The sequence below is a fragment of the Asparagus officinalis genome, chromosome 5 (assembly GCF_001876935.1).
Source record: "Asparagus officinalis chromosome 5, Aspof.V1, whole genome shotgun sequence".
NCBI classification, from domain to species: Eukaryota; Viridiplantae; Streptophyta; class Magnoliopsida; order Asparagales; family Asparagaceae; genus Asparagus; species Asparagus officinalis.
In genome coordinates, this window is record NC_033798.1 from 113,281,226 (window position 1) to 113,299,353 (window position 18,128).

Sequence of the window (18,128 nt, forward strand, 5' to 3'; positions counted from 1 at the left end):
ACACAACTACAAAACAACTCGGTTGAAGCAAACAATTCCTAGTTAAAAAGGTTCATAAGCATTACGAGTTTAATAAATTGTCAAGCCATGTGCATTGACAAGTTTCTATAACAATAAATAGTTTTGTCGAGTCTAGGTTTGCTGTTATTGATGAAAGCAGCAAACAATCTAGATGTTTGATTAGGAATATGAAAATAGTCTTCTAGTGACGAGGGCAATAGGTATGAGCTGACAGCTCATATCGTAAAATAAGCTACTCAATCACAAACACAAGACCACACACCTATTCGATGTGAAACCTAGGTGACCTAAACACTATTGTCATTAGAAGATAAATCGTTTTGCAAAATGAATTGTCAGCTCATATACATTTTTTCTTTTAAGTATATATTATATTTTATTTGGCAATAACAAACATTATTATTCAATTCTGGGCAACAACCAAACTTTTCAAACTTCTTTTGCGTTAAAAAGAATAAAAATAACTTTTCGAACTTTATACATTGATCTTATTCTTACTCGGTTTCGTTATTTGGCTGTCCGGTCTTAAAATAGTATTGGATCTGGATAATTTTTATATAAAACATTTTTGTCTTTTAATACTTAATTTGTGCACTCGGACTGCTAAGTGCTAACCATTGTGCTTAGGTACAAGTATATATTTTTTTTTCCTTCGCTATTTTCTTTTCTGGAGAAATAAAATAAAGTAAAGGAAACTCCGACATAAACCTATACTACAGCCAGGCACAAGTTCTTTGGCTATTCAGGAATTCACAATTGCATTCATGGAGCATAATATCAGAAATTTACGTACAATTGCATTCATAGAGCATAATTAGTACGTAGTGGTGGATTTAGAATTTTGTCTCAGCAGTATCTCTGTATCCTAATTCAGTGATGTTCTTATCCTAGTTCTAACAGTGTTTTAATTAGTAAATATGTGTAAAAATACGTGATCTAGTGGTGTCTCGAGAGTCTGTGACACCACTGAATAGATAGTAACAGAATCTCATGATTTCGTAGTTAGAACCTTTTGCTTTTTGAAGTGTTGCAAGCGTAATTGTAGTTATCCATGCCATCTTGTAAGCTCCCCAGATGATCACATTCACATGGAGATCATGGTAGTTTAAGCCTTTAAGGGCCTAACAATAGACAAACTGAGCACTAAGCAGATCTAAAATTACCACTCATGCATGCATCCAAACCCATGCGACTCCTTTCATCTCTTTTTATGCACACGTACTCTAATTTAAGAAGAAAATTTGGTCTCATTTTGAGAAGAAAATATGTTTAGATAAAACTGAGCCAATATTGACCTAATTTTCTAAGGCCAGAATTAACTTTAAAATACGTTTTAATTCAAACAACCTTCTCGTTGGTCCAAAATAAGAGCCAGGTTTGTTTAAAAATAGAGTCATGACAAGCCCTGACTTAATTTTATCGTGGTTCCCTTACACACACCCTCAATATCGTATAAATCCTTCCACTTCACACTGGAGTTTTCGTTGCACTCGAAGTAACTGGATTTGGATCCTCTCCACTACAAAAAAGTAGTGGAGAGACCACTACTTTTAATCTCAAACATTGATTTCCTCTCCACTACAAAAAAGTAGTGGAGAGACCACTACTTTTAATCTCAAACATTGATTATTTAGTAGGCGGTTATGATACAATCTAAATCTAACACTTACCATACCCCCGTGTATTGCACTCATTCCTAATTTGCACTAAAAGAAAAAATCATAACCATCAACCAGCAACAAAAACTTATACTTCTATTTCAAGATTGAACCTCTTGCATGAGCTCAACTTTTCCAATTGAACAAACTCCACAAATTATTCTTCTCACATGCCATTTTTCTATTCCATAGTCAAGAAAACCCACAAGAGAAATTAGCATAAATTTCAATACCAATTAATGATGAATTAAAAAAAAAATTGTGAATCCGCGCCACATAGGATTTCGCTGATCAAAACAAAGGACTCAAGCCAGAGGATCAGCCAACTTAGAGCCGACTAATCAGACGACTTTTGACTAATTATTTTGTTCCCTTGAAAATACCTCCCAGCACCAATAGGCCTCTAACCCTACCTCTTCACATTGGAAAGAGCTAATGAAAAGGGCAAATCTTATATTTTTTGGTAGCTAAAGGCCAAATTAAGGGTGAGATGTAACCTAAGTAAAATGGGATAATATTGTTTAACGCCATCACTAGTGTTTACCCCTAGCCTTAACCCAATTAGTATAGCTCATGCAAAAAATAGTCCATGTTGCTTGTGTAAACAAAAGGATAGAATTGCCAACTAACAACTTATCAAATTCCATATCCACCTAACTACATCCACGTCTCATGTGAAGCCCTAGCGTGGATAAGAGCAACAACCCTAACTTCTTAAAAAATGTTAATACTCACTAATCCTCATGTACGTCATAAGCAGAGAGATAAAAAGAAAAAGAAGTGAGGTTAAAATGAAAATGTTATTATTCAGATAAACCCACAACATCTTTCCTATTTTTAACTTAGTCCCTCAAAGCATTGAAATTGCAAAATAGTCCTAGAAATCCCATACGTTACCGCATTAGTCATTAATTACCTTGGTTTTTTTTCCATCTGATCCCTTAACCCTGATTGATCAGTGATTAACCCAACGTAAGGAATTACCTCTGTAAACTCTCATATTTGATGACCTAATATGGCTAATGCTCTTGATGACAAGGAGTAAACAGAGTTTTGGTTAATGTTTTTTGGGATTAAAGATGTTTTCGAATGTAAGTTCTCATGGAAGGGGGCTCCTTATTATTTCTTTGGATTTGAGCTGTTGGCAGTTGAAGGTGAAGAGAATCACTGGAAGATCATCTCACCCCGTGCATCGCACAGGTCTGAAACTTGTAGGAACAATAGCTTACCATGGGGCCCAAATAATAAATTTAATTATGATGGGGACTAATTTAAAATATTGAACGATATTGGGATCCCCATCTAAAAACCCAAAAAATAAATAAATAATAAAGATGAGATTTTTGGATTTAGATCCTCTTCACTAAAAAAAAATAGTGGAAAGATCACTATTTTTAATCTCAATCGTTGATTATTTAGCAGACAATTATGATATAATCTAAATCTAATACTTACTATACATCCGTGTATTGTACTCGTTTCTAATTTTTATTAAAAAAAATCATAATCATTAATTAGATAATCAATAATTATGATTATCTAATGGTCCCTACCCTATTTTTTAGTGGAGAGAATCCGAATCCGAGATTTTTAGCCCAAGAAAGAAGAGACAAAGGGAGAAGGGTTGAGGGCAGAGGGTATTTAATCTCCTCAACCTCTGCCTATCCTCTTCGTTCTGCTCGCCTCCATTTTTCCCCCCATTGAAACAAGAGTTACGCTTCGCCATTATCGATCTCCCCCTTTGTATTCTCAATAGTTTGAGAGAGATGAAGTACGTATTAGTAACTGGGGGTGTCGTTAGCGGGCTTGGCAAGGGAGTGACGGCGAGCAGCGTAGGAGTTGTTCTCAAAGCTTGCGGGCTTCGAGTTACATCCATCAAGATTGGTACTTTTTGCAATTTCTCTCTTAAAAATCCCTTTTTGCAATGAACTCATTTGTTATTTCTTCTTTAGTGAGGGTTTCTGGGTGTTTTTTTGGGAGTAACGGGGGTTTTTTATTTTTATCCTATTTTTTTTGTCTTTTGTACTTGTTTATATTTTTTGGGGTTTTGGCACTTGGGTTGATCTTGTTATGCTTTTTTAGATAAATCTTGGGATACCCTTTTCATCTTTTTGATGGGAGATTAGGATTTTGAATGGTAGGTTCTTTTATTGAACGAAAGTGGTTTTTTGGCTAGCTCAACCAAAAAGGTAAGTTAACAGTAAGGTTTTAAAAAAGTGGATTTGTAACTTTGTTTGCTATCGAGATTGAGGGATGTGATGTGCTCAAAAAGTTTTGAGTTTTGGAAAGAAGATTCAAGAGTTCTGGCTCCCTACATTTGGTTGGTGTTCCGATGAGCATGTAATCTAGTGGGGATTTTTTTTCTACGTTATTTTGCTTTTTTCTATTATCTTTTTATGATTAATTTTCATGAAGGGTATTTTCTTGTGTAGGCTTATTTGGTCTTAGCTTCGCAGTAGGCTTCTTTGGTCTTAGCTTCTCAGCACATTTTTTAAAGTCGAAAATGTACCTAAATTTCATATTTGATTGGGATTGGATTGTTTCTTTAGTTTCTTTTGATCTACAAAGTTTATAAGCGACAAGGGAGGAGAGTGGAGTTCATGTTCATTATCTGCAAGGGGATTAGCAAAATTTTTTGGGGTCCCACTTATGTGCAAGGGTTGGATTATTACTAGAAAGATCTTGCAGAATCTTTGTTTAATTATGCTTCTTACGAGACATGTAATGTATTCTATGTCTTGGCCATTGTTCTGATGTTTATACCATGGAAATTGTGAGCTTCCATGTTTTTCTCTTTTTCCAACATGTGCCTTTCTTCATTGTAGCCACCATTGATCTTTGGATATGCTTTTTAGGTGAAAGTTGTTTTTTTTTCCTCATTAATTTTCACTATTTACGTTATTACTAGAGGATTGAAGAATAATGCTTATGAATGAAAATAGACATATTTCAGGAGAAACTGAAGTTAAACGGTGGGCAATGTTTTATGCTAGGCATCCGAGGCTTTTATTGAAAACAACACAGGGGACACAAATCTTTGTTGTTTTAAATTTGAAACAATCTACTCTTTAACAATCTACCACTGTTTCCTTGTTGTACCCTTTATATTTACAAAAATGTTTCCCCATTCAATGTCGTTTAAACTTGATAACAATTCAGATATACTTCGTCTTTTCTGGTTTAAGGTAATTTTGGATCCGGAAACATGAAGAGAAAAAGAATGAATTGATAACTATGGGATACATTTTTGTTTTCCTTTTCCTTGATTAGAGTGGAGTGCGGTGCTATGTGTTATCTTTGGTGCTTATGTTTGTTCCGTTGCAACTGTGAGTCAACAGGGTCTATTATTATTATTATTATTATTTGATATGGGAATACAACCTAAGATTTTAGAAGCCATATTGGAACCTCCCAATTATCAGGGTCCATCATTCGCTATTTAACTAGGCTTAACATAGATTGAAGTAAACAAACGCTAATTTTTTTTGTCTTTGTTTATTATTATCTGTCTATAGGGTTACACTTGTAAATAATCGACTCTATGATACCATCTTGAAAAATTCGAATCAGAATTTGGATAAAAGTTCACACTTTATTTATATATTTTCCTCTTTTGTGGTTTCTCTCATAGTGACAGTTGATATTTGGCCCAATGGATATTTGCAGATCCATATTTGAACACTGATGCGGGAACCATGTCACCCTTTGAGCATGGAGAAGTTTTCGTTTTAGATGATGGTGGTGAGGTAAGAAAATTTTAAGACATTGTAATTTTGAATGTGTTCTTCCTGTGGATTTTTTTCAGCAATACATGTATTTGACCTATTATCCTCTTACTGTTTTTCTTTTCAATGTTTGACCTACTGTTTCATTCCTTGGGTTTAAAACCTTGTGTTTTAACTTTATCTTGTTTTATTTGTAATCTGAGTTCTTTACCAAATTCTGCTTACTTCAGACGATTATGTTTGGCTTAAGCAATTTTGGTACCTTTCTTGCTGTTCATTGACCTGTGATGTTACAGGTTCTTTGGCCATATGTGAAAAATCCTAGAAAGTTGCTTTGTTTTATTCATAACAATTTTCTGTCGTCTTAAGTTTATGCGTTTAAATAACTATTTCTTTTGTCTTGAAGGTGGACTTGGATCTCGGGAACTATGAAAGATTCCTAGACATTAAATTAACCCGTGATAATAACATTACCACTGGAAAGATTTATCAGGTGCTATTTATTTGATAGAGTTGATTGTGTTTTATTATGCATTGATAAGCTTAAACTTTGTAAGCACATGCTCATATTTGTTTCTTTTGATGTTGTGATTGATGATAGTCCGTCATTAACAGGGAGAGAAAGGGAGATTATCTAGGGAAAACAGTCCAGGTACATGACAGTTGTGAATGACATTGATATATTACTTCATTTTTTTATATGGATTAAATGAAGAAAGCACTCTTTGATTCTGAACTAGTTCCATTATTTGTTTTTAAAGGTCGTGCCACACATTACAGATGCTATACAAGAGTGGATCGAACGAGTTGCAAAGATACCTGTGGATGGCAAAGAAGGACCTGCTGATGTTTGTGTTATAGAATTGGGAGGAACTATAGGTGGCAATCATTTCTCAGTTGCTTATTTATATATAAGATAGCAAATAGTAACTCTTTTGGATGTCATTTTTCAGCTAAATTTTCGTGACATTCTTGATGCAGGTGATATAGAATCAATGCCATTTATTGAAGCATTGGGACAATTTTCGTATCGTGTAGGTGAGAAATCTCTGCACTTGCTTGTTCAGATCTGATTGCTTTGTTGTCTGTCAACTATCCTACTGATTATGTAATGATTCTTAATTCAGGCCCTGGTAATTTCTGCCTTGTTCATGTGAGTCTTGTACCAGTTTTAAATGTAGTTGGAGAACAGGTATATATCTCTAGAATCTTTCTTTTTGCTTAATCAAAATTTATCTATCATCAGAATTTCAGTTTGTCTTTTAAATTTCATGGTATTGGAGTTTTAACTTATTAAATTGATGCAGAAAACTAAGCCAACCCAGCATAGTGTTCGAGGTTTGAGAGGACTTGGGTTGACACCAAATATTCTGGCTTGCCGCAGTTCATCGGCACGTCTCTTTTTCTTCCCACTCAATTCTTTCTTTGCGCATCTTCTTATTATTTTTTTATATGTTTGTTCGAATTATTGCAACAGGCACTGGAAGAAAACGTAATAGAAAAACTCTCAAGATTTTGCCATGTTCCGGTACTGTAACTTGATAATTGATTAATTGTTCAATTTCTTTTTCTTTTCTTTTCTTTTCTTTTCTTTTATTTTCTTTTAGAAGGAAACGGCACTTATTAAATTTGTAAGATGCTAATTTGATTCATATTCATTTTGCAGGCTGCAAATATCATTACTCTTCATGATGTAACAAATATCTGGCACATTCCTTTGCTTCTAAGGGTAGCTTACTTTACTTTTGCTAAGTCAAGCTTATGTTGAGCTAGAATACCTTACCAAGAAACATATTTCTTGTCGTATTTTATTTCTCTAGGAGCAAAAGGCGCATGAAGCAATATTAAAAGAATTGAATCTTCAAAGGTTTGCCTAATAAAACTGAGCTCTTTTATTTCAGTCTTCTATAATTATTACTTTGGACTTTTTATTAGAGTCCTCACAGACTGAATGGGGAGTAAACTTTTCTTTGTTTGCAGTGTTGATCGATACCCAGTGCTGGCGGAATGGACAGCTAGGACTAAACTCTGTGATACACTTCGTGACCCTGTAAGTTTCGTATTTTCTTTGAACTCATGGTTTCATGCTTTGGTACTTACGTAGACTTAACAAAATGAGATTCTATGTATTTTACAGGTCAGGATTGCTATGGTTGGGAAATATACTGGTCTTTCTGATGCTTATCTATCTGTCTTAAAGGTTATTTTTGACTTGTCTATATTAAAAACATTCCATGGCTTTGAAATTTTTGTGGACTCTCTTGTCGTTTAAAGAATGCAAGTCCATTTAGGGATTTGGTTATTTTCTATCTCAAAGATGTACTCCGTTTTCTATAATGAACCTACCATCTGCATTAAAAGTAGCTAATTCTTGCAATTAATTAGTTGCTAAAGGTGATAAATAATGTCATGTAATTTATGATCATTCTCCAACTCATTTGCATTAGGCTCCTCTTGGTTTCTATTAATGCTTGCTATGATTTTTGCGCAATATTGATTGGCTTATGAACTATTTTCAGGCCCTTCTGCATGCTTCCGTAGAATGCCATAAGAAACTCGTAGTGGACTGGGTTGCTGCTTCTGACCTTGAAGATGCAACCGAAGAAGAGGTTTATATTTTTTTTCATTGATTGGTTCCTTTTTAGTGCTCAGTGTTTACCTTTTTCATTGGGTTAATTTCACAGAAACCCTGATATCGGTGGGTTTTGCACACTCCTGAATTTTTTTTATCTCACAAGAAGCCGGAACTTTGTGGTGTCTCATAAAACTCCCTTAGTGCCCCCGAGGGGCTTTCCCCCCCCCCCCCCCCCCCCCCCTAAAAAAAAAAAACTCAAAAAGAAAAGGGGGGTGTGGTGTTTTGTGAAAGTAACCCTTTTTATTCCTGTATTAAATAATCGAAACGTTTAATTTCTCTAGGCCCCTGATGCTTATGAAGCAGCGTGGAATCTTCTGAAGGTAGGAAGGCATCTACTATCAGGTGTTACTCCTGCATTTGTATTATTACACGATAAATCCTCTAACCATATCAATAAAATTTTTTGCCAGGGTGCGGATGGTGTATTAGTTCCCGGAGGTTTTGGTGACCGAGGGGTCCAAGGGAAAATGCTTGCAGCACAATATGCTAGAGAAAACAATGTCCCATTTCTTGGCATTTGTCTTGGCATGCAGATTGCTGTCATCGAGTATGCTCGTTCTGTGATGAATTTACAAGATGCTAATAGCACAGAGTTTGATCCAGATGCAAAGAATCCATGTGTGATATTTATGCCAGACGTACTCCCTTATCATCCTTCAAAATGTTTCCAGTTTTCAATATTTTTTTTAACTACAAGTATGTAACCGGGATTGTAATTTGTAGGGTTCAAAAACCCATATGGGGGCTACAATGAGACTAGGATCAAGAAGGACTTATTTCCAGGTTAAAGACTGCAAGTCTGCAAAGCTGTAAGCATATATTAAATGAACTTATGATGTGATGTTTGAGGTCGGTATTCTTTAAAATACTCATGGTTGATGAGAGACTGATTCCTATTGTTGAACTTTTATTAGGTATGGTGGTGTCAATTATGTAGATGAACGGCATCGACATAGATATGAGGTTGGTCCCATTATTATTCTACATTTATGTCAAATGGTATGTTCATAGTCGCAATCTGTTAGATAACCAAGGGATCTCCTGTTTTAGGTAAATCCTGATATGGTATCAAAACTTGAAAGTGCTGGCCTCAACTTTGTTGGTAAAGATGAAAGTGGAAATCGTATGGAGGTAATTTTCTTTTTGCTTCTTTATGCTTTGGTCATTGTTTGAAAAGTTTATTTCTGTTTTATTTTTTATGTGTTAATATATTAATGTTTGAGCAGATTCTTGAGCTGCCGACTCATCCCTATTATGTTGGAGTTCAGTTTCACCCGGAGTATAAATCAAGGCCTGGAAAACCTTCACCTCTTTTCTACGGTAATTTCTGACTTTTCTCAGGTTTTACTAAAGATCTTACTTTCTGTCTCGTAACTCCTAAGAAATAATTTTTACGAAAAATCTCCATGACTAAAATTGTCTTTGGGCCTTGGTTCCGTTATAAGTAATTGCTCATTCTGCATGATTCTCCTGCTTCTGACTATTCCCCTCCTAATCTTGTTTTCGAATTAATACTTTCAAATAGTGCACAGTTCTTAAATTCACTTCTAAACTTGGATAGGAGAACTCAACGACGAATCTCAAGCTCTGTAACTAGTGAAGTGGCTCCTTTGCTTTTCTGTGAAGCGATCAAAGATTTTGATCAACTAATAATAACAAGTGTATCTCGGTGTATGGAATTTAGGTCCACTTGCAGTTAGGAATCTGAATGGATTATGGATGGTCCTATTTACAATTCAACTCCATATTCGTAGTTTTGCAAAATGTATGTATCTGTATCTGCTCTGTTAACATATAATATAGACATGGAATTGCTTTTTCTATCATCCCACTCAACATCTGAATATCTAGCTTGCGCAACGGCATAACCCTGTCTAATATTATGTAGAGGGGCATGAATGATTTTCATTGGATTGCAGTTTAAAGTTAAAGGTTGTTATCATAATTCCTTCAAGACATTGATCATAATCAGTAATATTTAGTTATATTTGAACCCTATACACAATCTATTTTATTTAATACAAGTATTAGATTTAGCATCCGATCAATATTCATATTTGCATTTGTATGCAAAAAGAAAACAACACACGTACAACTATCCTTTTAGCATGCGTGCTGTTATACATACCCCTTTGAATCAGTTTATTTTATATTTTTGATGATGTGGAGAAAAACTAATAACGATGATTGCTAAATAAGGTACTTATTGTCTATTTAAAAGCCAGAATTATTTCTTTATGAATATCATATTCTCCATCTTTCGCATTGCCTCGCCTATTATACAATTAGTTAAGCCAGTGAGCAGTAATGATATACTCAAATCTAAAGCATTTCAATTTTGCTCACAATTTACAAATACATTCCATCTCCTAGTCTTTTTTTGCGTTGTAGCCCTTTGCATATGATGCACTATTTTATTAAACTGAGACCATGTTAACTTTCGTGGTTTCTATAGTTTAATCATGTACATCACATAATTGCATATATTAAACCTTTTATCTTATATTTCTTTATGTAATATTACAGGCCTCATAAAGGCCTCATGCGGGCAATTGGGTGCATGGCTGCAAACTCCCACCCCTGTCAATAACAGGTTCTTGATTACAAGAACTACTATAAGCAACGGTGTGGCCAAACCAAAGGCATACCAAAATGGCAACACGAAAATGCTTCTAAACGGAAGTTACTACTCCAATGGCAATGGCGTGCATGCATAACAAATGAGATGCCTGTGCTGTTTTCTTATTTTATATTGTGGTTTTCTTTGTTCAATTTTGTTTCGGGCAAAGTGGACTTGTCTGCAGACAGTAACTTGAGCATATGTTAGACTTGATAGCTTGAGGGAGTTTGCAGAGTTGGAGATTGTTCCTGGTTTTTTTGACAAGGAACAAGCTCGTATTATCTTTCGATCCATAATAGGGCTTGGGAGTTTCTTTTTTCTTTAAATCCTTTCCTCTTTTTTTTTTCTTCTTGATAAGCTCAAGCGCTTGATTTTGTTGAAGGGGACTTTTTTCATACATTGTATAAAGAGAATAACCGGTAGGAATTGAAGTATATGGAGTAATGTTGAAGATAGTTCGTTGTGGTATTGTTTGTCTATGTGCGAACTTTTATGTCAGTACAAAATTTGGCAATTATCATGTTGAACTGTATATAGTTTCGTTCTTTCATGAGGATTGCATTGGGGTTTTTAGCAGCAGCAAGTGTTGGGAGTGACGCGATGCTAGTTTTTGCTAGAAAGCAGCTCCTTTTTCGCATTTTGATGGTTAGATAATTTGGGGTTAACTGCAAATACATCACTTGTAGACTTGTAGTATAGGTGGTTAATTATTATCTTTCAACTTTTTTATTAGTATACTTAGACCCGTAATGTTTAATCAGTGGGCCTATTTTTGCTTCTATTTTCAGGAAGGCCTTGACCAATTTGCGGGTAGAGAATATTGTTAAGAGGCACAAGGGTTTGCTTATGGTTAGATTTCACTTCCGATCCGAACGTTCATAATAAGTTAGCTTTCAAGTTTTAGAGTTTTATTTATGAAAATATATTTTTTAGTAAAAGACTAAATGTAGTTTAATGCAAAGTGAAATTATCATCGAATCCAAGGTATGCATTTTTATAACGTAAATAGTTTGTTGCGTATATTTCACAAAGCCACCAAGATGTTTGGCCCCGTAAGGTTTTCTAGTTTTCTAAATATACTTCCAAATTAACCCCGTGTTTTTGTGGGTTATCTGAGAAGTTCTGGGGTGAAGTCATGTTTTCAAATTTCTTGTAGTTAGGGCTGTGTGATCGGTCAGTCGGTTCGGTATTTGACCAAATTTGGCCAAACTGAACTGAACTACCTATCATTCAAAACCGAAGCGAACCGATTCAAGTCGGTTCGGTTCGATTCGGTTCGGTTCGATCGGTTTTTACTTGGGTACAAATGTTATGTCCAAATTTAATTTCACCTCTCATCTGTTGATGAAGAAATAAGTCTCTTACACTTTAATTTATTGAAATTCATAAACTATTAAATGATACTGAATATTAGATGAATATTAGATGTGGAAATCAAAATCTAATTCCTACCAAAGATTACATAATTTTTTTAGAGAAAACTTACATTACGAATTAAAGTAATCTCAATCCGATAGACAAAGTAAATAAAAAATATGCAATAACTTGGATGTTAGGTATAGTTTCTATAAAATTTTAAGTCTGATCCAAAGAGAAGTCTGATCTAAAAATATATCAATCGAGGAGAAAAATTAGGAAAATGTTAGAATAAACATTATGATTTAAGTTTCTTACATCAAAAATGAATTGATCAAAAGTAGAAAAAGCGAATATGTAATATAGAGAGAGAGAGAGAGAGAGAGAGAGAGAGAGAGAACTAGAGATACTCAAAAACCCTAGAATTGGAGAGGACACCATTGTTGGGGTATTTTATCGCTATTAGGTCACGTGAGAGAAAAAGATATCAAGGTGCAGCGAAGTAACTCTATATGAACTATAATGGGTCGGGTTTAAACGGATATAAATAATAATTTGAATGGGTAATACAATTCGGTCGATTCGGTCGGTTCGGGTTGAAAAAACTTCACAACCGAACTCTAATAAAAACCGAACAAAACTGTCAAATTTCGGTCGGTTCGGTTGGTTTGTTCCGTATGACCCGAACTATGCTCACCCCTACTTGTAGTATCTCAAAATGGGCTTCTTGGGGGGTTTTCTGAAATTTATCCAAAGTTTTTTCCCCAGCCAGTATCTACGTTCTCACAGAAGTTACAGTACGTCAAGATATGTCGAATAATATGTCAATGAACAACAGTCACTTGCTGAAAAGAGAAATAAAAGGAAAAATTTTCAGCGCATTGAGTTCTCTCTTCCCGTTTTAGCTAAGCTCATAGATCTCATAAACGTAGTTTACTGTTTACGATTAGGCAGAAAAATCTTTTCTATTAAAGGCGCTAGTTTGGATCGGAGCCTAGAAATTCTAAGCCACACAGCGCAATGCATCAACGCAAAGGACTAGTCTATTCTCTTATACCTACATCTCCAATACCAGCATAACAATGTGTCAATTTGTATTTCAGGAGATTTTTCACAATGTTGCCCGATCAGAGTTCTTTCCTGAAATATGCTACTCAACCCAAAATTTCTGAAAAAAGTTATACAGGCAGCCCCGTGCTCAGTGGAGTAGTTCCAACTGTAGTCATAGGCTGCCAAAAGATGAAGTAAGAGAAGTCATGTGAGATGTAACGGAGAAATAGTCCATGTAATTCTCTATACTTTCCCTTAATTCACACAGGACAATGATCTCGTAGAAAACAAAGAAGGATATAGAGCTGGAGATAAAAAAATAAGAAGCAAGCAAAAGAAATATAAAGCAGAGCTGCTGCCTGAGCATTTGCGGGCCATTAAGCCTCGAAAAGTTAGGGATGCAGCGAATGAATGCGCAATCGGTCGGCATTTCTTGAAATCGCGCTTGAAAGTGGAAGCTGCTTTTGCCGAGATTCCGAACTGTGACCTCTCGTACGGGAAGGATGATTGATGCGGATAACCAACAAAGTTTGTGGCCCAGGTGCATTCCCTTTACTATGTCAGAGAGCAACTGCATCTTTGAATACAATTTACTGGACCAAAAGCAGAATGTAGATGGATATGGTCTCATGTAGGAGGAAATGATACTTAACAGGGAGTATAGCCACCCGAATTTCAGCGAACGAGACCAAAGAAAATGAGCAAAACAGCAACCAAGTCTGCCGCATCAGAATACCTTATTTTGATAAAACCATTTTCAGAATACAAGTTCGAAAGCTCAGTTATCCAAGCGTTATGCGCCGAGCACCAAGTCCAAAATAATTTTTGCACGATCTAAGGGGAATAATGTTCCTATCCTTGATTCTTTAGCGAGAAACTTCACACGTCACAGGGTGCTCAAGGACAAGAACCTCAGACATCGACAACAGAATAAGTATCCGACGACGCACTTCGATACGGGCGAAATCATAATCATTTCTTTTTTAAGAAAAGCAAAGGGATGCTCGCTTCGATTCTGAGGACGCAGAACAAAAAAAAGGGAAAAAGCAAGATGGTTTCGCTTGACGTTTTTAGTTTAGGGTCTGTTCGGTACATTTCGGAAAAAAAAAAGAAATGGAAAACAATGTTTGAAAACCCATTTCAGGACATTTCATAGGGTTTCCCGTATTTTTTTATTTCGTTTATTTCACATTGAAATCAAAGAAATGTAAAACCCAACCATCGTTTCAATAATGATTTCAGCATTTAAATATTGCATTTTAATCCTACATTTCCATTTCTTGGGTTTGTTTGAACAAAAAAGAAAGAAAAAGAAAAAGAAAACATAACTCAGCCGTCATTTCAATAGTGAATTCAGCATTTAAATATTGTATTTTAATCTTCAGCCGCCGTTTCAACAGTGTTTTGGGCAATTAAATATTGCCCGATGTGACATTTCCACCCCATTTCAGAGGGTTTTGGTCTGAAATGAGTTTTCTCCAAAATCTGACGCGGCATCCTACGTGGCACTCTCATTTCTTTAAATCACACAATGAAACAAACTTGTAAATTGAAAATCCCTTGAAACCAAAATCTGATGTGGCACTATTGACATTTCCCTAAATCCCATGTGGCACCACATTTCCTTATTTTTTTTGGCAAACAAACATCCCCTTATTCAGCTTGTACTATTCACAAAGTTTGCAAAAGGACAAATTTTCGTTTTAGGCCTCTTTAGAAACTTATTTATCAAAAACGACCTGTTTTGAAAATATTTGCCAAATTCGATCCATTTTCACCAACTGACTGAAACTAGGTCGAATTTGGTGAAAAAAAGTTAAAATAAACTTCACGGGACTTGAAGTCCCGTGAAGCTTAAGCCCGCATAACCAAACTAATTAGGAGCGTCAAAGCTTCACGGGGCTTCAAAACCCGTGAAACTTATAACTTCACGGTATTTTAAGTCCCGTGAAGCTTCAGGTTATATTCCAGACAGCATTGCTCTCTGGAATATAATTGAAGTCCCGTGAAGCTTCAGGCTATATTCCAGAGACCATTGCTCTCTGGAATATAGCCTGCAACTCCACAGGAATTGAAGCCCCGTGGAGTTGCAGGTTTAAAAAACATGCATAGAATGCGTGCATGTTTTTTATATACATGAAAAAATTTCACAACAATATACACACATATTTCCGTCTCATTCACAATAATATACATAAATTTTATGCCTTATTCATAACAATATACATGAATCAAACAATACACACGAAAATTACATATATACTGAATTACAACAATATTCATAAAATTCAACATGAATCAAACAATACACACGAAAATCACATATATAAACAATAATCGATCCACAAAAGTAACAAATTTGAACAGTCTAACCATATCGTTCTTGAAATTCACACAAGTAACGAATTTGAACAAAAGAAATTCACATACATCCCAAAAGTCATTCTCTCCTTCCTCTCCCTCTCTTACCCCTTCCCCTCACTCTTCCTACCCGTCCTCACCCCCTTTGTCCATGCTGATGAGCCTCGACGATCTGGGTATCTGGTTGTGTATGAGGCTGAGAAGTGTCGGCTCCATCAGCATGCGTTGTGCTATGAGAAGTGTCGGCTCTGTTAGACCCTAGAGGGGGGGGGGTGATTAGGGTCTTATGCTAATCTAATCCCAATTAAAAGCTAATTAAAATTGTGTTGATCAATTTTATCTTGCAAGAAGAAATATGATATGTAAATGAACAATAAAGATGACTAAAAATACGCTAAGCAAAACACAAACGCACGATATGTTTACGAGGTTCGGTCACCACGACCTATGTCCCCGCTCCTCACCTTGAGGAGATATCCACTATCACAATCCGGTTTGGAAGCCGGAACTTCTACACACTCGGTTTACAAGATCACCGAAAACTCTCACACTACACAAACACTATGCAATCACACTTTACACACTAAGTGTAGGAACCTAGCCCGTGTCCTCCTCCTCAAGTGCTCGGTTACAACCTCTCCCTAGGCACGTCAACTGACGCCACTCCTCTTGGATTCGACCCCGTCTCTCACCACACACTTCTCTCGGTGTACAAGTGTATTATAAGTGAATCCTCACAATTAAGCACAATATAACAATTGGTATCAGAGCTTGGTGCTCTTTGATTTAAGGTCTAACCACCTTGAGTTAAAGATCCAAGTTATCTTATTTGTGCTAATCTAGTTATGATTACTTTTGTCTTGCTTGCATATTTTCATATATATATCATGAATATAAATATATTTTGTTTAGGCTATGAATCAAATGTTGCTTCTAAATTCATTAGTTTTCCCTATGCACAATGGGCTTCTAGATTTAAACTATTTGTTGAATCTAGAAATATTGACTTATGGAAAGTTATTGATTGTGCTTATATTGTGCCCACATTGGAGAAATCCAAGTGGAGCAATCATGATAAGAAAATGTTTTCAATGAACAAGCGTTTGTTAGAATTTTTGTTTAATGCTTTTGATATTGAAGCACATCAAGGGGACTTGGAGGCAATCCGACAAGCTTTGGAGGATTCTTCTTCAAGTTCATGTGGAGCATCATGCACACGGCCACAAGAGGATAATTCTTGTGTAGTAAGCGATTTCGATTCCGATAATGATTTATCTATTAATGAACTCGCTTGTGCATATGAAAGATTATCTCATGCCTATACTAAATTGCAAAATAATTTTATTGATCTTAAAAGCAAGCATATTAGTTTAAAATCCGATCATGAGTCGCTAGCTTCCAAACTTGATATTGTTGTTAAAGAGAATGCTATCTTGAAAGAAAACAATGAGTTATTAAGTTTGGAAAATAATAACATGTCTTCATCTATTGCTAGCTTAACTCATGCTAATAATGATGCCATGATAGAAGTAGGAACTATTAGAAAAGATTTTAATTCTTTTAGAAATGATCATGTTTCATCTACTTTTATTTCCAATGCTTGTATGCATAATGATGAATTGAATCTTGTGAAAAACCGAATATCATCTTTAGATTCAACCCTTAAAACTTGCATTGTAGATAATAAGAAACTTATGGACTTGGGTGCAAAGTCTAGTACTACAACTTCTAAACCCGTACACTTTGCACACTTGTATAGTAAAACTTATAAATGCTCCATTTGTGGTCGAAAAGGCCATTTAGCTAAGTTTTGCTATGATGCACAAAAACATAAGAATATTAATTCTTCTTGTGCATCTCATAAGGCTTCTTCTTCATCACATGTACACACACATGCACCCATTGTTCATCATAAGCATGCTAATGTGTATCATTGTGATTTTTGTGGTAGAGTTGGTCACTTAGCCAAGTTTTGTTTTGATTTGCGAAAAGTTTCTAAATCGCAAAATATTTCAAGTAGACCAACATTATTTCAAAATGTTTCTCATTTGCAAAATAATCTTAAAAGACCATCTTTATTTGCAAATGTTCCTCGTGCACATCCACATGGTCAACATAACCAAATGCATCCTCTTCATTGCACTTATTGCAATCGAATGGGTCATTTGCATAATTATTGCTATGACCGGACCCGTGCACTAAATGCGCCCAAATGGGTTCATAACCCTAGGGCTTTGAGCTTGAATGATAGGGGTCATGTCCCTAAATCGTTTGGTACCAAGAGTTCTTGGGTACCAAAACAAATTTAATTTTTATACCAAGAATTTTAGTATTTTTTCTTTTTTCTTTTTCTTGGTTTTAAAAAATTATACTTTAAACTTTTGAATATGAAAACAATTTTTTTTAATTCTTTTGTTTTCATGGTTATTGGTTTTGTTTTGATGAGAGGTTTATGTTTATATAACCCCCCGGATTTATTGGGTGTTTATTCCCAAATCATGTTTACCGGATGCTAAAATGTTCATATGGGTTAATACTAGCTCAAGAGCTAGATAGAGTTGCCTCTCTTGATTTTTGAAAATCAATGATGATTTGGTTTTATACTTTTAAAGATGATTTTTTCCATAGTTCATGATTCTTGTATGTTTTGTAATCTTATTTTTGAACTATGAAAATTTTGTTTTGATTTGTTCTTTTGAATT

The 18,128-nt window shown here is 35.3% G+C and overlaps 1 protein-coding gene across 2 annotated transcripts; it reads left to right on the forward strand.

Moving 5' to 3' along the window:
* LOC109840736 (CTP synthase-like) lies at nt 3,299-11,127 on the forward strand. 2 transcript variants are annotated; one of them, XM_020409483.1, is made up of 21 exons: nt 3,299-3,563; nt 5,346-5,425; nt 5,811-5,897; nt 6,006-6,056; nt 6,166-6,283; nt 6,386-6,442; nt 6,532-6,596; nt 6,712-6,795; nt 6,882-6,932; nt 7,071-7,133; nt 7,225-7,271; nt 7,385-7,454; nt 7,542-7,604; nt 7,924-8,013; nt 8,321-8,359; nt 8,450-8,677; nt 8,763-8,848; nt 8,954-9,002; nt 9,090-9,170; nt 9,266-9,359; nt 9,601-9,860. In XM_020409483.1, the coding sequence occupies exons 1-21, from the start codon at nt 3,446-3,448 to the stop codon at nt 9,630-9,632; spliced, it is 1,653 nt and encodes a 550-aa protein (XP_020265072.1). In that variant the 5' UTR covers nt 3,299-3,445; the 3' UTR covers nt 9,633-9,860. The 2 variants fall into 2 exon arrangements, with proteins under 2 accessions (XP_020265072.1, XP_020265071.1); XM_020409482.1 differs by lacking the exon at nt 9,601-9,860 and adding an exon at nt 10,566-11,127 and having other exon boundaries at nt 3,301-3,563.